Genomic DNA, 20,639 nt, shown 5'->3' with positions numbered 1-20,639 from the left:
CAGAATTGTGCTCTCTGACCTCCACCAGCACTCCTAACGTCAGCTCCCTCAGAAGTCAAGCATACAAGAAAGAGATTTTTGTTTCAAGGAATTGATAAATATAACAAATGTAGGAGAGATTTAAGGCCTTAGCCATCTTACATGGGTTCTTTAGGCTTGATCTCCTTCCCTCATGAAAACTCCTCTTCCCAGGACACAGGCCTACAGAAGTAATTTAGAAAAATAGGTGTCTTTTGGTCTCATGTGAGTCACCTGATTAAGTGATACCTATTTCTGTCAGTCTCTGCCCTACACAGAAACTTGCTTTGTAATGACAAATTACTTTGGTAATTTTCTCAAAGTTAAATACAAGATTAGATTTTGGCTCAAAAAGCAAACAATGCAGCAATTTTCACACCTTTCACTTCATCTGCTTTAGCACAGAATCCTGCCTCTAACTGACAAGGCAGAACTTGAATTGGCATTACAGACCCCAAGCAAACATAAATTAGAAAAGGAGGCTCAGATTGAGAGTATTTTCTCCTAAATTATGAAATTTAAAACTCACATAACAAATGGCAAATTTAACCCAGTATACATTTCTATCTTCATGGTGCAGCAACTCTATCTCCAAAGAGCTGGGCTTCAACACAATATGAAACTCCAAAGCTGCCTGGAGATTCACAATCAACTTGCTGTTTAAAAAGTCTGGGCCTCTGATCATGAGCTCAAACACTGGTAGCCACAGAGCTAGGAAGAGAGGGGAAATATGTGAGTTGGAGGGCGGAAGGTATTCTGACAACAAATAAAATGAGAGCCAAGTCCCCATTTTTCAAAGCAGATTTCAGTGAAGTATGTCAATACCGTCTCCATCCCCAAATGCCATTTGTATCCATAACTGAGTGACAATAACCTCTTATCAGTGACTATAACTTAGGTCTTCATTCCTAAAAAGCACAGCTGGCCCCCTGGCAACCTTACACGGATATCTTAATAAATGAAAGGCTTTGCAATACATTCTGAACAACGTGGACCAAAGTACCCAATTCAAGAAATTACTATTTTTAACACATTAGGCCTGTCAGCTAAGCTTCTTCCATGTTGAAGTAGCTAGTGGAATACTTTATGACTTGTTTTGAGATAGGGCTACTATCATTTGCTTCTCTTATACGCCTCCCTCCCCAAAGCCTGAAAAAATTTCAGCAAGGTATTTTGCTGTTGAGGTTAGGCACAGAAAATACATTCTCCCAAAAAGATGGAAACAACCTAAGTGCCCATCAACAGACGAATGGATAAACAAATCGTGCTACATACATATAATGAAATACTACACAACTATAAAGAATAAAGAGGAGTCTGCCAAACATCTTATAACATGGATGAATCTGGAGGACATTACACTTAGTGAAATAAGTCAATCACAGAAGGATAAATACTGCATGGTCTCACTTTTATAGAAAGTCAAGAATAGGTACTGTCATGGATTGAATTGTGTCCCCCAAAAAATGTGTGTATCAATTTGGCTGGGCCATAATTCCCAGTATTGTGTGATTGTCCACCATTTTGTCATCTGATGTGATTTTCCTATGTGTTGTAAATCCTGCCTCTATGATGTTAATGAGGGGGGATGGACGTCAGTTGTGTTGATGAGACAGGACTCCATCTTCAGGACTGGATTGTGTCTTGAGCCAGTTTCTTTTGGGATATAAAGGAGAGAAGTGAGCAGAGAGACAAGGGGACCTCATACCACCAAGAAAGCAGTGCTGGGAGCAGAGCACGTCCTTTGGACCTAGGGTTCCTGAGCAGAGAAGTTTCTAGTCCAGGGGAAGACTGATGACAACGACCTTCCCCCAGAGGGGACAGAGATAGCCTTCCCATGGAACTGATGACCTGAATTTGGACTTCTAGGCTACTAGACTGTGAGAAAGTAAATTTCTCTTTGTTAAAGCCATCCACTTGTGATATTTCTGTTACAGCAGCACTAGACAACTAAGACAGGTATACACACACAGAAAGCAACGTTCTTTAATGGTTACCAGGGATGGGAGGGGGAGGCAGAAGTATCACTTTCTAGATAGTAGACGCTTGTTATTTTTGGTGATAGGAAAGGCAATACCCAATATGGGTGAAGTCTGTACAACTTGTCCAAGGTGAATGAAGACACTAGAAGTATGCAAGAATAAGAGACAATGTTGGTAAATGCTATAACATACAATTTTCCAACAACAATAAAAACAACCAAAAAATTGTGTGTGCGGTATATAGGTAGCCATTTATGCATATATGTGTATAGGAAGGCACATATGAGTATATGGGTGTGCATGTACAGGTGTATCTGCAGGCATATGTATATACATGCTTATGTGCACTGCATATATATTCATATACACAATAAACCACATAGGGGGCACAGTTACAGATACTTCCCAGACATAACCAAACACCTCGCAAGATTGGTTTACTGAGTTTGAAGGCTTGGGACCATAGTCTCATAGGACAACTCGATCAATTAGCATAACATAGTTCATAAAGATAATGTTCTACATCCTACATTGGCGAATACCATCTAGGGTCTTAAAAGCTTGTGAGTGGCCATCTAAATTACAACTATTGGTCTCTGCTCATCTGGAACAAAAGAGAATGAAGAAACCAAAGACTCCCAAGAAGAAACTAGTCCATAGGACTAATAGCCCACATGAATCATGGCCTCATAGCCAGAAAAACTAGATGGTGCAAGGCTATCAATACCAGTGGTTCTGACAAGGGACACAACAGAAGGTCCCAGATAGAAAGGGAGAAAAATATAGAAAATAAAGCTCAAATTCCTAAAAAAAAGAAGGTCATAGTTACTGGACTCACAGAGACTAGAGGAACCCCCAAGACTACTGTCCTAAGATACCCTTTGAACTTGGAACTGAAGCTACTCCTGGTGGTCACCTTTCAGCCAAATAACAGATTAGCTTATAAAATAAACATTATCACCTGTGAATACTGTGCTCCCTTAAATAATCAACTACAGGAGACCAAAACAGTCAACATTTACCCTAAAACAAAGACGAGAAGCTAAGGAGGGGCAGGGAAGCCAAATTAATGGAAACAACAAACAGAATGGCAATAACAAGAATGTTGACACATTGCCAAAAATGTAACCAACGTCATAGAACAATGTGTATAAAAATTGTTAAATGGGAACCTAATTTGCTATGTAAACTTTCACCTAAAACACAATACAAAAAAAAAAAAAAAATTTCCCCACATGCCTACAAAAACCTTAAATATTCTCAACACACAAATACTCTTAAATTTGAAAGCCTATGGCTATTTTTCCATTTGAGCTAGTAAAAGGAGACTGGCCCAATTTTTTAGGAACATGAGAAAATCTGACTCTCCTTCAGTATACATACGGAATGCTTTGCTTATACTCATTTTTTAAATAGAAATATTAGAAAAATAGACTGTGTCATAGTTCTTCTGTTCTACATGAAGAGATCGATCTCAGGTCATGCCCTGTAGTCAGTTTGAAAATTAGCAACAGACCATAACCCTAGCACACAATGAGAAGCTAGAGGATAAGGTCATACTCACCTTAAATTATTTTGTTGACCGGGTGGAATGACACTATAGTAAACTGGCATTCCTGTTGTGGGCATAGCTCCTTGGTTAGACTGATTAGGGAACACAACAGGCTGTTGATAGGTCTGATGGGCAATTCCTTGAGAACCTTGAGGCAGTGAAACCTAAAATTTAAAAGACAATTTAAAAGGAAAAACGTTCTTCAAAATCTTGCAAATGTTAAGGTCTCCAGCCTCCATAAGCTTTTGAAGTGTGCAGTTAGGAATAAGCTAAAACTGTTAGCACTACCACTTTATTTCTATGTTCCCTTGAGCCAGCTATTGTTTTTGGCTAGCACTCATCAATTGTACAGCAGGCTAGATGCATTAGATTATAAAAAACAACATGACTTATGTCCCTAAGTAAAAGCTATTTTAAAAAAGAAACTGTTTCCAAATAAGGATGACCATTTGACATAGGAAGAGTAATGCCGTTTACCTCAGATAAAGCTAAGCAAAACTCAGGTGGGGAGGCAGCGTGGTACAATGGATCTGAAAAATACTGTGCACTTTGGATCTTAAGAGCTCTAGATGTGATAAGAGCTTCATCACTTTTACTATCTATGTGACACTAGGCAAATGACTTAACTATTTTAAGCTGCTTCAATTTATCTGAAAAAATGGGAACGCCACCTTCATCACTGGGGAGGTATTATCTCCATTATGAGAAAGAACAGTTAAAGATCTAGCTCAGTTTGCATTTGGTGAATGGTAGATCATTTACTTAAATTCTCTGCTTTCTATAAGAAACTACAAGGGCATAATGGGTTCTGCAATGCTCTAGTTTCTACACTTTCTAAAATAGCAGCCATATAGGCATGATGGCTTCTTAAATTTACAAATGTGCCACCATATTAGAGTTGGATTACAATGATTTTGGTATAAAATAAAGATAATCTAGAAGCTTCTGGATGATGACAATGATGATGTTAGTAATAGCAGTAGTAATGGTAGTAGTAGTAATAGTGATGATAATGAGAGTTACCACTGTTGAGTACTTACTACCATATATCAGGTTCTAAGTGCTTTATGTATATTATTTCATTAAGTTTCGTAACAACCCTAAGAAACTTTTCTCAACCCTGTTTAATAAATGGGGAAACTGAGTTAAGTAACCTGCCTAAGGCTATATACCTAGTAAGTAGAAAAGCCAGAATTTGCATTCATACCCCCTGGCTCCAGAGCCTCCGTTCTTTAACCACTTCACCATTCTTGATACCTGGCTCTGTGATTTATAAGTTAATGATCAACTTGTAAATCCTGTCTATATGACATGTTTCTGAAATGCAACTGTAGTTCTCTTAAAATACACAGCAATCTTTTAATTACTTTACCTTTGGCTGAATTATCTCAAATAGAAAATTACTGATCTATCTAATTCTATATAATACGTTATTTCAGTCTTTTTGTCTACTGAAGCAGTGTAACATTCTGAGACTATTTCTGACTGTCTCTAAGTTAGTATCTATGTAATGCAGATCTAGGAGAAATGACACAGCTCAAGCCAGATTCAACCTATCAAAATAAATCTGTCACTCGTGGTAAAAAACAAAAACAAAAAACCCAAGTACCGGAAAAGAGAGGGAACACTGCTTGAGAATGCAGAGCCACAGAACACATTTTAGTAAGTAGGGATGACTTTTCTGGTTTACTTTTTAGATTACAGTTTATCACCACCCAGCTTGTCTGCCAAATGTAGTGGGGGTATAAAGTAGGCTGTCATTCATTGCTGGTCAGTGCAAAAGTTCCCACAATCATTCACCCAATGTCAAGATTACATGAAATACCACGAGAAAATGCTTCATAATTTGTAAATTAAAAAAAAAAAAAAAAAAAAATGCTATGGAAATTACAATAACTGTTTTAGCCTGAAAATATCTTCAATTATCTAGCTCTATTTTAAAAAAGTACATTAATAATGCTTCAATTTATTTAAAAATTACGTTTCTCTCACTGGACTGTGAGCGCCTAAAGAGCAAGGGCAGGTCTTTTTATCTGAATCTTCAGTACCCAGCACAGTGCTCAATGTACTGGTTGAGGTGACACGACCAGGGTCTATAAGAAAGGACAGTTTCTGGCTTGGTACTGATCCTGCCTAATGCCTAGCTATGGGGGAAGTACAGGAAGGCAAAGTCACATGTGCCTAAGCTCAAGCAGAGAGGATAAGAAGTGAAAAGCATGAGAAGTGTGAGAGAAAAGAAAGATGCAAAGCTTACTTTCTTGATGTATTTTTTTCTCCTGAGCTGTTTTCTATTATCAAAGGGCTTCAAAACTAGGTATACTCTTAGTGCTCAAAAATCCTTGACAATCCCACATTTTAAATTTTAAATTTTTTGGAATTATAAGGAATATGCTTGTACCTTTGCTCATATCCTTCCCTCTCCCCAGAACGTGAATCAGTTTATGCCCATAATTTTCTTTTAAGAGCTAGTTGTAAGACTAGCTTTTAAGTCTTAAGTCCTTAACCTGTTCATTACTTTATTTCATGATCCTCAGTTAATGGCATGTCTATTATCACCAATTTGTTTATATGTGTTTAGATAAAGTATGCATATATTTTATCTTCCTAACTAGACTGTTTTTATCTTGAGTCTTCTTTAGACTCCGAAGATTAGACTCAGTATGGAAAACGATGAAGACTAACAAAAGAAACCCATTTGGCAAATTACTGCATAAAGATGAAGGAAGTTAAAATAAATTTCTGAAAATGTGGCTGATTCACTGTTGTATTACACTAAAGGCATCTGACTTATTTATGATGCAATAGGTATTTCTGCTTTAGAACTATAAATTAAAATTCACGGCATTTTCAATACATGACATGCCACCCCTTTTTGGGCTTGAGGTAGGAAAAAAAATCAGTTCCAGCATGGAACATTCTTCCCTATTCTATAAACATTGGTTTATGATCTATACTGTATCTCAATATTTCAAATACCTACTCCACACCTGTGTTTTCCATCTTACACTATTCTCCCTCCAAAGGAGAGACACTAGCTTATATACCTATTTACGTGGAAACACATAATGTCAGACAAAATTCACTTGCCAATGTCAATGTGGTTCTGGTATTTTTTCTAAATCTTAATAAAGTAAATGAATAAAGCAATAAAATAAGGATAAAACAAAGCTGCTATGACTAATACAACCCTTAAGACTAAAAGGTTGTATATTCTAGAAGCATATTCCCTGTATGAGTAAGAGAGAAGATGCATTGTAGCTACACATTCACTTATTTAAAATCACCTTTACCCAAAGTAGGTAAGAACAACAACCTACCTGATAGGATGGCACTGAAGGATAGGGGATGACCACTCCTTGAATCTGATTTCCAATGTTGTTCGGGTGGCTACTGACTAGGCTCTGACTCTGGGGCTGCTGAACTCCAACTATTCCTTGGTAGTTTTGCTGCTGGTTGGGCATAACTTGATAACCTGTAATGGGACAATGAGTTAAATCCTGCTTTCAATTTATTTCAGCTATATATTTTTTTCTGAAATATTTTCAAATAAAATCCACGTACAAAGAGAAATTTTTATATTTCTACAGTTGAGGAAATTTACAGGGCCATAGTTTACACAGGACAATTACTATTGTGGTTTGTGGGGACCAGGGTCAGCTACATAACTTGCAGGGCCCAGTGCAAAGGGAAATGTAGGGTTCCTTGTTCAAAAATTAAGGATTTCAAGACAGTAACAGCTGAACATTCACCAGTCATGGGCCTCTGTGAGACTGCAGTGGTCACATTCCCAAGAAGCTGGCCCTGGGGATCACACACACACACAGACAAAGTGTGTGTGTGTGTGTGTGGGGGGGGGGTGTTAGAGGAGGAACCACTTGTCAGTTGGATGTTTGAAAAATAACACTAAGATACGAATCCTTATATTAGGATTGTGTGAGGGATGCCAGGTCAATGGAGTTATTTAGCAATTTTTTAGATTATTTCCTCATTGTATTATTAAGTTCACTTCAGAGAGAAAACAGATCCTTAAAGAGATTAACTACCTAAAGTCACAAATCAAACACCTAAAGGACAACTGTCCGTAAACTGAAGACACTACTGGTAATCTGAGTAGTAAGCTAAGAGTATAATATTACTTATAATAAGTAAATTTATCGCATATTTAAATAAAAGTCTACAATGGTAAGCTTTGAGCTCCCATTCCATTAAGTTGATTCTGACTCATAGTGACCCTATAGGACAGGGTAAAACTGCCCCATAGAGTTTCCAAGGTTGTAAATCTTTACAGAAACAGACTGCCACATCTTTCTCCTGTGGAGGAGCTGGTGGGTTTGAATCGATCACCTTTCAGTTAGCAGCCAAGTGCTTAACCACTGCGCCACCAGAGCTCCTTAAGAGGATTCATTTAGGTAAACCAATTATCTCAAGACTCATGCAAATTATTAGAAACTGCCACAAATCCTTAAAAAAAAGCCCAAAAACCACAACAAAAAACCTCAAAATTGGATAAAATAACTAATCTAGCTTGAATGGCATTTAAAGTTTTTACAAAGATGAACTGAGCTACAGCACTGCCTATACATATTTCAACAACAAAAGGTCAGTGAAATTATTTCTCTGGTAATATCATAAACATACTTTACTACCTTATAAATGGAGTCCCTGGGTTGCGCAAATTGTTAAGGGCTTGACTGTTAGTTGAAAGGTTGGTGGTTTGAACCCACCCAGAAGCGCCTTGAAAGACAGGCCTGGTGATCTGCTTCTTTCATAGCCTTGAAAAGCTTATGGAGCAGTTCTACTCTGTACACATGGGGTCACCATGAGTTGCAACAGACTTGATGGCTACTAATAATAACAAACATCTTATAAATACCAGTTTTCATTTCCATCCTTATTAATCCCTAAAGCAAGAGAAACTGCAAAGATCCTATCTTAGGTATTGTGTACAACAGCCATCACTGTAAGTGTCTGGAAGCCCCAATGGTTCTCTCAGTGACTAAATAATTGAATGAAATCTAGCATTAACCTTCTCTAAAGATATAAATACGAAGTACATCTGGTAACCAAGTAACACATTAACAACAACAAAGTAAAAAACCAGTTACAGGCAGTTCCCGGTTTATGAAGGAGACCCATTCCTAAGTACATCTTGAAGTGAATTTGGAGGTAAGTCAGGACAGGTGCATTCAGTTCTTATTTAGCCTTACATTAGTGAAAAAGGGGCCCTGGTGGCACAGTGGTTAAGAGCTACGGCTGCTAATCAAAATGTCGGCAGTTCGAATCTACCAGCTGCTTGCTCCTTGGAAAACCCTATGGGGCAGTTCTACTCCATACTATCGGGTTGCTATGAGTCTGAATCCACTCAACATGAATGGGTTTGGTTTGGTTTGGTTTTGGCTTAGTACAATAAAAGGCTTGAAACCTTTTAAATGATTTAAAAGCTGCATGTGCCGCAAGTGAAGGTGATTATGATGAATTTGTTTTGAGTAGGGGTTGGTTCAATTGTTTCAAAGTGAGGGCAAATTTACATATCATTAAAGGGCAAGTACGAGTTGTCAATAAGTACGAGGCTCGTAATCTAAGGACTTACTGTATAGTGAAATCTGTAGCAGTGAGGGGTTTTGAAAAATGATGCTATTTCTATGGTAACTGTGCTTTATGGACGTTTCAGACGACTTCTTGCCAATTTAACTTTGTACAAAAAATGTATATTCAAGTCCTTAGGCTGTGATAAAGTGACAGATAATATGCTGTCTGTTAAACCTCTCTTGTGAATTTCCTGTAACACTTGAACTTGTAGGCAGGTGAAGGAGGAGAGCAGAACAAACTTCCTTCTTGCTCTTTAGTCTAAATATTAACATTTAACCCTGTTTTCAATGAATCAAATGACAAGTATTCCAAATTTATACCCCAAATTCCAAATACCATCAAAGCATACACTCATACATTTCTACTCCTAGGAAAATAAAGGACAGGAATGAAAATGGATGTGGATATGAGACCTTTCCCTTATACTGGGAAATGCCACTTCCCCCTGCCCTCAAGCATATACTAGAGTCATAAATCGGGTTCAGCTCTCTGGAGACTGAGAAAATAACTTCTTACAATGAACTTGTCAGCATTATATTCCACTAATATTTAAAAAAAAAAAAAAAAGTGGATTACTGGCAGGATTCACCGTAACATAACTGGACTTACAATACTTTGACTTAGTCACATCTCCCTTAGAAACTTAAAAGCGCTTTACATAGTACTGTTGTAGTTTATTCAAAGAATATTCAAGATTACAAGCTGCCTTGAAAAAAAGCATTGAAAAATTTGCCAAATTATGTGCAAATATGGTACTGATTTTCTTTATCCAAATTTGCCAATTTTTGGAGACTTACCTTGGAAGCCTCCTGCCTAAAATTCTCTCATGAAAAAAAAGTCTGACATAAACTTCAAAAAACAGCTATAGCTTCCATTTCATTCTGGTCTAGTAGAGGGTCACCTGGACATTACCAAAGCCAAACCCGTTGCCATCAAGTTGGTTCTGACTTATACCAACCCTATAGGACAGAGCAGAACTGCCCTAAAGGGCTTCCAAGGAGCAGCTGGTGGATTCGAACAGCTGACCTTTTGGTTAGCATCAGAGGTCTTAACCACTGCGTGACCAGAGCTCCACCTGTACATTACATCACAGAATTTGCATCAGTAAATTTCCAGCAGTGTTTTAGATTTCTTAATGCAACCTAATTTCTATTAATAACCATGTCTACTAACTGCCATATGCATAATCAGTCAATTCTCATTATTTATGGATTCTGTATTTGAGAATTCACCGACTTGCTAAAATTTATTTGTAATCCCACAATCAATACTTGCAGCACTTTTGTGGTCACTCATGGACTGGTGGAGAGCTGCAAATAATTTCGAATTGCCCCACGTACATGTTTGCAGCAGAGGTTCAGTAAGGTGATGCTCTGCCTTCTTGTTTCAGCTCTCATACTATCAACAAGTGTCCTTTTTGCAGTACAATTAGTGCCATGTTTTTGTTCTTTTTGTTGGTGGTTTCACTGTTTAAAATGACCCCAACCATAGTGCTGAAGTGCCGTCTAGTGTTCCTAAGTGCAAGAAGGCTGTGATGTGCTTTATGGAGAAAACTGGTGTGTTAGATAAGCTTTGTTCAGGCGTGAATTACAGTGCTGTTGGCTGTGAGTTCAATGTTCGTGAATCAACAATAAATATTAAATAATATGTCTTTAAACAGGAACACTGTTTGGTTGACAAAAACATGACCACAGCCTCACAGAAACCTAATACTGTATTTCTTCTAGGAGTTCAGTATTTGCCCTGACTTTACAGAACGTAACTACTGTGAATAATGAGATCTGGCTGTAAAAACCCACTGCCATCGAGTCGATTCTGACTCATAGTGACTCTACGCCCATGAGAACACCATGCAAATTTTGGAAATGTGACAACATAACATGAAATCTAAAACATTTGACCCCAGCACTTGTTACAGAGGGTAGGGTTATAAAAAGGACACTTTGAGCCCAGGATGTGCTTGTTGAGTGGTATAAAGATGAGTACCTATAACATGTCCCCTATCTTTGAAATTAGGCGTTCTTCGTTATGACATCCCATGACACTAGCAGTGTAAACAGGGCCTACGAAAATAAGAGAGAAATTAATCCTGACGGATATTCACGGAGGAAGTGACATTTGAGCTTCGTCTTTAAAAGAAAAAGGAAACAACACTCTAGAAAAAGGTAAAAGCCTAGAAAAAGTAAATGAATTAATGTGTCTTAGGAACAGGGAAGAGCTAGGAGTGGCTGGATACAATGTGGGAAATGTGGAAGAAAAAGGTGAAACAGAACTCTAGTGGGGAACTAACAGTTTTCCAAGAAGAGTGGTGAAAACTACCAGAAACTCCAGACTGTGAAAGCAGAAAAATGACCGATGTTAGTGTTTCATTCAGAAGTAGCATAAACAAACTGGGGTCATGTTCTTGAATAATGAAATACTCACAGTGGAGCTATTAAAAATAAGAACGCCAAGTATTTAAACGACAATACCTTCCCTAAGAAGCTCTTTTATTAATCCCCTCATAATTTTGTTCATTCCCTTATTCCATATCTCTTAAATTTGTTAACAGTTCTTTCATGGTTTGTGTAGGCCTTTTTTTTTGTTTCCTTTTTTAAATTGTACTTCAGGTGAAGGCTTACAGAACAAATAGTTTTTCATGAAACAGTAGTACACATACTGTTTTATGACACTGGTTAACAACCCCACAACATGTCAACTCTCTCCCTTCTCGACCTTTTTTTTTTTTTTTGGTGAAAATATACATAGCCAAAGATACACCATTTCGAAAATGTCCACATGCACAGTTCAGTGACATTGACTATGGTCTTTCAATTGTGCTGCTATTCTCACTTTAGAGGACGGTTTACAGAACAAAATAGTTCCTCATTTAACAGTTAGTTGTGTAGGCCTTTTTTTGGAAAACAAAACAAAAACTGAAAAGATGTGCTTTTAAGAGAAAAAACCTTTAACTCCTCAGTTTAAAATAAAAACAAAAAACCACTGCATAACCCGCAATAGCTACCATGTGGCTAAGCCAAAAAGTGGGCACTCAATATTTACACTTGCTGAATAAACAAGAAAAACATATTCATAACAGGATGAAAACAATATATAGTTGTTGTTAGCTGCTGTTGAGTCAATTGTGACCCATGGACTTCTATACAAAATCAGCAGCTTACTATGTGCTGAGTTTTAAACAGGAAACTCTTCATTCATTTGAACTGAAGGTTACGGTGAGTATAAGAAGGAGCCCTGGTGGCACAGTGGGTTAAGCACTTGTATGCTAACTGAAAGGTCAGTGGTTTGAACCTTTCTCTGTGGGAGAAAGATGTGGCAGGCTGCTTCCATAAATATTTCAGCCTTGTAAACCTTATGGGGCAGTTCTACTTTGTCCTATAGGGTCGCTATGAGTCGGAACTCACTCGACGGCAATGGTTTGGTTTGGTGAGTATAAGCATTGTTAACCAGAAAGGAATCATGCATGGTGAAGGGCTGTTGAGCAGTTAGACCAAATATTAACTATATAAACTGGGGCTGAACAAAGACCAGGTGTAAAGAGTTTACATGATTAGCCCAGCAAAACAGTCAGTTTCTCACTGTCCAAGTTTAATGAATAGCTTCTGATAGCAAAAGCTGAATTTAAGTCTGAAGGAAATATGCTTATAATAAGATTAATGCATATAATCATTTTTTTCACTAAAATGAAAGTTAATCCTTTGAATATAAAGCACATCAGCCTGGAATTCATCAATCACTCATTAAGCCTCTCCTGAAAAACTGCACAGTAGCTGAATCACAGATTTTATGTAACTCACCTAGAAGTGCTTACATGATAAGGGCATAAAACTGTTTTAGTTTATATCTAATAAGTAAAGCTTGAAATGAAAGTATTATTTGAACATTTCTGAAAAAAAGGAGACATTAAAAACATCTTTTTAAAAACCTTATTTAATTATAAAACAGAAACTGATAGCAGAAAATTTGGAAAATACAAATATTAAGAAAGTCATTATGGAAAAATTCACTTAAAAACAACCACTCATAGATTATCACTATTTACATGTTGTACATATGGCTATTTTTATTTACTATGCATAGATAAAAACACACATAACCATTTACATTATTTATAATAATAGGATCATATGACACATACTGTTTCAAAACCTTTTCTATGTAATGGTACATGATCAACATCTCTCCACATCTGATCAACAGGGATTTTACACTGCTACAGGAAGGAAGTACTTAAGTAAATTTTCTCAAAACATACTTCAAGTTTAGTGATCAAAGGACGAGAAAAGAACACAACTAATCTGAACCCTCCACCACACTTTAAGGAAGAAGGCTTGAGTCAAGAAGTTAGAAAGATAAAGAAATGAAATATTTCAGGATAAACTACAACAGCTTCCTGTGTCGGCTCTGGAATCCAGTCCAAACACAAATTCACCTCAACTTCCTATATCTTTTCATTTAGAAAACTATGTAATTATCATTTCTTTGATGGCACAAGATAATATTAATAGCTAACACTCAGGACATCTATCAGGTTTCAGGCACTGTTCTCAGCACTTAACATATGTTAACTCATTTAGTGCTCACAGTTTGATGAAATATGTATGATTGTTATCCCCATTTTTCAGATGAAGAAACAAAGGCACAGGGAAGTTCACACCTTGTCCAAGGCCACCAGCTGTTAAGTGGTGGAGCCAGGATTTGAATGCAGCAGTCTGATTCAAAAGTTCACTTTAGAAAGATTTTTCAGGGGCAAATGTTGAAGTAGAAAGAGTATTACAATAAAACTGCTCAAATAAGTAGAATACTAAACATCTGGCCTTCCATTTTCTGAGAATTCTGGTTAACGAAGACTTGTACTGTCTTTTTAACATACCTTCACTTCTAATATACCTTAAGTTTCAAGATAAGTTTAATTACTGGAAAACAGAATTTTTGTTAAAGAGAGTCAGTCAACCAGGAAGCTCTTTCTTTGTTCATCTGAATTGAAGATTATAAGCACTGTTATCCAGAATAGGTATCACGGTGAAAGGCTGTGGAGTAGTTAGACCAAATGGTAACTGAATGAACTGGGGCTAAACAAAGACCAGGTGTAAAGAGTTTTATGATTAGCCCAAAATGTCCCCTCCCTGGGGCAGAGTCTATTGTTTGGCCTACTACTCCCAAGATGCATGGTTTATGACCTCTGTATTTCAAGTTTTCACTTCCTTGCTTTATTATTACTAGATTCCACACGTATAGAACAACCGGGGAGAGGAAGAAGAGGTTCAAATGGTGATGTATTTCGGGTCCCATGTCCCTCCGCTCTGTATCTCTCTGCGTATTCCATGTCAATCTGTAATGTTCCTCTTTGGTTTTTAGCTTTGCTGTTTTGCCTCAAGGGCTGCCTTTGCTCCAAATGTATGTACTCTGTTGCCATATTCCAGATGAGTCTTCTGAAGATTTCTCCAGCAGAATTTTCATGAACTGACTGATGTTATACTTTAGGGTTCCTTAGATGTTAGCTCTCTTTTCCACAAAGTTAAGTTGCTTTGCCAGGAAGTCAGCCTTCACTCCGTGGAGCAATGCTAGTTTTAACATGGACACTTTGTGTGCAAAGCGGGGCTGGTCTGTTTCGTGGTTGAAGTCTTGAAGTTCTGTGAAGCAATGGCTCTTTTCTAAACACTGAGTAGCTTTCCATTCATATTTACATTTGAGGCAGAAAAACCCACCAGGACTGCTTATTTAATGAACCGTATTGGGCAGGAAGCCTTCGGGGCCTATGGAGTCTTGCTAAGGCTGTTAACAACTAGAAGCATCATTTAACATTTGATGCTCTGTAGGACTAGGACCCCAGGAGGGACATTCTGCTGACATTAGGACAGGTACTGGAACTGTTTTTTCAGAAGTTATGACGATAGTCTGGCCACTCATCCCAGTAATTACAACAAACATCCAGTAACTGGTTAAAAAGCATAGAATTTTGGCATGTACTCTCTAAAGAGCAGGGTATTAAAGACTGCTGAAAGATTATTGGATTTTTTCTAATGAAATAAGACAGTGGGATCTGTGTTGGCTAAAGTAACTATAATTACAAGCAAAACTAGAAATATTTAGTTGGAAAGCACCAAAATAAAATAAATAAATAAATAAACCCCTACAACATCATTCTATTAATCCAGTTAAAGATAAGAATCGTACTATTATCTACGCAAGACAAAATCTTTAATAAAATAATTTAGTATCAACATAAAATAAAGGATCATCTAATTACAGGCATGCCTCATTTTATGTAACTTAACAAAATTTACATCTTAAAGAACTGTTCAAGTTGCTCACAAATTCCTCTAAACCTTTGTTTAAAGGCAGCTGGGCCTCCAATGTTAGAGTGGCACTTAATAGAGAAGTGGCACTTTGGTTGAGGTTCATTATCTAATTATTCATTCAAAAGGAAGAGGGGAACATAGTTCTGATAGTTTCAAAAGTATAGTCTGAAGACTGCCAAGTATGAGAAAAAAATCCAATGATCTGGAAAAGAGGGAGAAGGTTCAGGGTTAGGAAGGATGAAGTAGACTCCTAGAGAATGAAAAGTACTATTAGGCTTAAAAAATGCTGCAAGAAGAGTATTTCCAGTATCCTGACACTCAGTATTTCATCAACTTGGCCACCATCTAAATTATTCTTTCTTCATTAAAAACTATGTGTCAGTATATCAGAGAAATCTTTTTTTTTTTTAAATCCTTCCTGTGATTTATTTGGATTTAAGCTGGAAGTCAGAGGAAAACTAGATATCTATTAACGAAATTGTGTCAATATTGTGGGAAAACATCTATTCTGCAAAGCAAGCAGTGCCAATAGTAAGTGATAGCGAACAACGGAATAAACGCCCATATCCTCAGTAAAGGTGTTATTTTACACTGCTTTGTTAAAGGACCGCACTGTTGCAACACTATCCCATTTCTCCCAGCACTTTCAGAGGAAAGCACAATCATTTCTGCAAGCTGAGAGAACTAGGACAATATAAATTGATGGCTCAGGCACTTCCCTGGAGGGCTCCAAAGAATATTCTATTTTTAACTCTCTTTCACTTCAACAGAGAAGACAGCATGAAGAAATATAGTGTTCAGCAGGAAAGTACTGCACAGGCTTCTAACAGGCTAGTTTTATTTTATATGGGTGACCTGAACTAGCATCTGTGCTAAAGGAAAACAATCGTAATAAAACGAATTAGAAATAATCAGAAAGATAACAGAAAGAATTGAAGAGCTGCTTAGTCAGAGGAGTATGATTAATTTTTTTTTAAGACTGAACTTGTGCAGCAGAAGCACCATAAGGGTAGGTTTAAAAAAAAAAAAATTAAAGATGAGCCATTTTGCAAACTCTAAATTTATGTTTAACTAGGCACCTGTAAGACAACTATTCTCAAGTCATCAAAATGTCAAGCTTATTATCCTGGCCTGTTTACATCTGTGGTACCATTTTAGTGGGCAGGCAAGTTTCAGGCTAGCCCTCTTTCTGGAGGAAGACAGAGCAGCCATCACATCTTCACTCTCCTTTCTCTTCTATCACCCCCTGCCCTCCTAACTCCTATGCCCAAAATAAATATACACACACACAGCAACTGAAATAAAAAACAGCCACACAGAGGTTACAGCTCATAGCTATTTAAACGAGTGTCTTATGGAAGAGTCTACACAACTTAAAGAAATCTACGAGTACTTACCAGATATATCTGGCTCCAGATTTCAGTGGCAGCAGGTTAATGGAGGAGGGAAAAGGGAAACACGTGGATTTGTAGGTATTGTATATTGTCTGAATCTGTGCCGGTCATACGATATACTAAGAAATGCTCACAGAATCAGTGAAAAAGCATGGATAGCAAGAGCCACCATCTAGTAATACAAGTACAAAATTTCTATTACTTGGGTCAAAAGTTGTCTATAAAGAAAACTACTGACTTTGTGCCTAGAGTTCCTATTTGACAAAGCTAAATCCCTCATCGATACCCTCCTCCCCTGTTTGCCCAAATAGGGCCGTTTCTTTCTTCCTTGCCTCGTACACCCTAGTTACTTTTAAATTAAGATTGCTTATCTAAAATGTTCCTCTTACAGTGTGATTTGTCAGGACCCTACCATAATCTTCTGATAACAAAGCTTAATCAATTTGTAACCACATGGTTACAAGTTATTTGCAAAGCAAAGACTGAAGACATAACGTATTGCTATTCTTTGAATTTATCACCTGGTTGCAAAACTAAAATTATATTTAGTTTCACAGAATCGTTTTGATAGCAACAGGCGTGCAGTATTGCAGTTAGGGAAAAGAAATTGAATTATACCAGTGGTAGGAGCCCAAGTAGGTGCCTGGGTGGTGCAGTTTGTGGTTGGCTACTAATTGAAAGGTTGGCAATTTGAACCTACACAGCAGCGCTGCAGAAGAAAGGCCTGGCGATCTGCTTCCATAAAGATTACATACAAGAAAATGTCATGGAGCTTAGTTCTATTCTGTAAACACACGGGATTCATCATGAGTTGGAATCAACTTGATGGCAACGGGTTTGTTTGTTTTTTGGAGGAGCCCAGGTAGCTTCAAATGCATTTAGGTATGTTAGGTTCATATGATGGCATGTTATAATGCATAATAATATGCCTAAAAAAGTTATGTAGCAAGAGGGAAAGAGATTTAACTTTTGCTAATGAGGTTGGCATGCTTAAGATATTAAACATTTAGATAAGCTCCAAACCAAACTGAATCTGCCTTCCAAATCTGCTTTGGAAAAAAAATTAAAAGCAACAGCTTTCACAAATTTTTAAAAGGCAAATTAGATTAAGCCAAGGTTGTCATTTAAATTCAAATCCCTATTTCTGTGTTATGATGCATGCTTAAAAGGCATTACAATTAATGGAAAGTATAAGCAAATGTTAATACCTTAAATACATTAAAAAAAAAAAAAGCAGTGGAAATTTGAGTAAAAAGAAGCCAGGAAGCAGCTGAAAAAGAGACCGGTTCACTGTGAGAAATGTAAACCTCTCAGACAGTGCTACGGCCCCGAATCCAACAGCTCAGGAACAAGGCCAATTATTGCAAAATATTAAGCATATATGGTGAAGCTGCAAACTTTTGAAAAGAGTTATAAGAATGAAAGCAGCTACATAGAAAACAGCCAGGGCCTCATAAACCCAAAACCTTTGCTACTATAATCACTACCTGTGGGAAAAGTTTCTGTATAGTCCGAGCTCCTTATATATAATGTACTTTACAGTATTCAAGTTGCAAATTTTATGATAAAGAGTTATGATAATAAGTTTCTACTACTGCAACTGGCAAGTAACCAGATCTTTTGAAATAGCTGCTTGTATAATTTCAGTTATTGACAATAAATTGCTAAGATATTGCAGACCAATTCTCTCTCTAACAGTTTACCTTTCCTGGATCTAAAAATGACTCACATGAGATAAACACACAGAATCATGGAATTTTGGAGTACACAGAGTTTCAAAAGACAATACAGTAAAACACCCTTACTTTGAAAGTGAGTAAACTGAAACTCAGGGGCTTTAAGTGATAAGCCTAACAGCAGTTAAAAACAGACAAGAGCTGTCAGGATTCTCCTAACTTGGTTTTCTTTCCTGTAATATAATGCATTGTTTGAAAAGCCTCAGCTAGCCAGAATTTCTTCTGTTTCTGTTTGTAGGGGTTCACTCAACCCTGTTTTAAATGACTATGCTGGGTAGTTTTCACATTCATAACAAAAGACTGCTATATTCCTTCTCCAGCAGTAATGTCAGCACTGATCTCAATTCAGTTCCCAAAATAGATGGAGGTTTATTGTCAAGGAAATCGATAACTATTGTGGTCCGCTGGCACATGTGGATGGAAAACAAAAGCATTTTATCCTTCAGATATTTCCTCAACTCTCTCTCCACCATAAAAAGGGAAAATAATAGGAAATCCTGTATTTCTGTTACCCATACTCTACCTGGTCTAAGAAGAATACTTGACTCAACTGGGGTTGTTTATTATTATTAGTGCCACAGTGAAGAAAAATTGTTCCAAATCTACCAATGCTTTCATTATTTTGTCAAATAATTAGTTTCACCCTTTAGATAATAAAAGAAAATAAGCTTCTTGACACATTGCTGGGTGGCCAAGTGTTGTCTGACAGGAAAGAAAGATGTAAGAGATGTGACAAATTGTATCTCATTTTAATCAAATTGGGATGGTGGAATGTAGGAAAATCAAAGAAAAAGATATCCAAAAGAAACCCAGAAGGCATTATATGTTCACAAACAAAAACGTAAATTACTGAGGTTAAAATTGCCATAAATCTGTTAAAAACAAACAAACAACCCAAAAAACAAAACATTGCCTTGTTCATTTGTCAGTGCATTTTACTTTTCCATTAGGACACACAAACATAAATACACACTATTCTGTAAGTGCTGACATGAAAAATAACCATTACCTAACTAAAAAAGTTTTTAGATAACAACTTTTTTATTTAAGAGTTCATATCCCTACTAATTCTATAAAAAGGTTCAATACAATTACTAACACAATAGTTGGTACCAAAACTTTATTTACACTTATTAAAACCAAAACCAAACTAAACCCATTGCCATCAAGTCGATTCCGACTCATAGCAACCCTACAGGATAGACTAGAACTGCCCCGTACGGTTTCCAAGGAGCGCCTGGTGGATTTGAACTGCTGACCTTTTGGTTAGCAGCCATAGCTCTTAACCACTACGCCACCGGGGTTTCCAAATTTCTTTCATTTTCAGATACAGATGTTTTGAGATTTTATTTCTCATTCATTTTCTAAATTGAATAAGACTGAACTAACTTCAGCTGCAAATTAAGAGGATATTAAATAAAATAACTCAAAGGAAAACTTCTGGTTATAAAAGTGTTATGAGTGACTTGTAAGAGCCAAATACAATGTCAAAAACTATCCAAAGACATGATTCTCTTTTCTGAGACTGCACCTTCCAGATGCAATCTGACTTACTTATTCTTTCCTTCCTTCTCATCATAAGTAGCATTAGACAAAACTCCACAATTAAAAATGTCACTAATGATAAACACATGCTGTCTGTCACATAGATATTTTGGTCCCCAATCAGGAAGAGAAGCATTTTCTGTTGTTTTTCATTAAGTGGGAATATTTTCCACAGTGATGTATTTGCACTAGCATGCTGGTCCTACCTGTGATAAACTGTTTTAATTTTGTAGGCAGTTTGAACATGGCAAGGAATAAAAATTTAGCTTTGGAAAAGAACTAATAAGCTAACATGAATACTGCACACAGAATCTCTGCCCCATTAATAGGGTGTACTAGAGGACTAAAGTGACTAGTCACACACAAGGTATCTGAATGAGTAGAGTGAAGGTAAATTTCTTTATTATCATGGACATCAGCTATAATTTGCATTATATTTTTCGAAGAAAAAAAATCAAGACAAAAACACTACGAAATGTCAGTCACTTGAGGCCCAGAAAAACTCAGAAAATCATTTATAA

The 20,639-nt window shown here is 37.0% G+C and overlaps 1 protein-coding gene across 2 annotated transcripts in view; it reads right to left on the bottom strand.

Moving 5' to 3' along the window:
• The window catches only part of R3HDM1 (R3H domain containing 1), a 111,070-nt gene that overhangs the window by 41,818 nt on the left and 48,613 nt on the right, over window positions 1-20,639 (bottom strand). For both annotated transcript variants that reach the window (XM_023730201.1, XM_023730202.1), the window contains 2 exons: window positions 6,870-7,024; window positions 3,565-3,716 (listed from right to left, as the gene is read on the bottom strand). In XM_023730201.1, coding sequence (XP_023585969.1) covers window positions 3,565-3,716; window positions 6,870-7,024 — 307 coding nt within the window. The remainder of the gene's footprint in view (window positions 1-3,564; window positions 3,717-6,869; window positions 7,025-20,639) is intronic.

This window comes from Trichechus manatus, unplaced genomic scaffold, assembly GCF_000243295.1.
Source record: "Trichechus manatus latirostris isolate Lorelei unplaced genomic scaffold, TriManLat1.0 scaffold00033, whole genome shotgun sequence".
In the NCBI taxonomy this organism is placed as follows: domain Eukaryota; kingdom Metazoa; phylum Chordata; class Mammalia; order Sirenia; family Trichechidae; genus Trichechus; species Trichechus manatus.
This window is presented reverse-complemented; position numbering and strand designations above follow the sequence as displayed.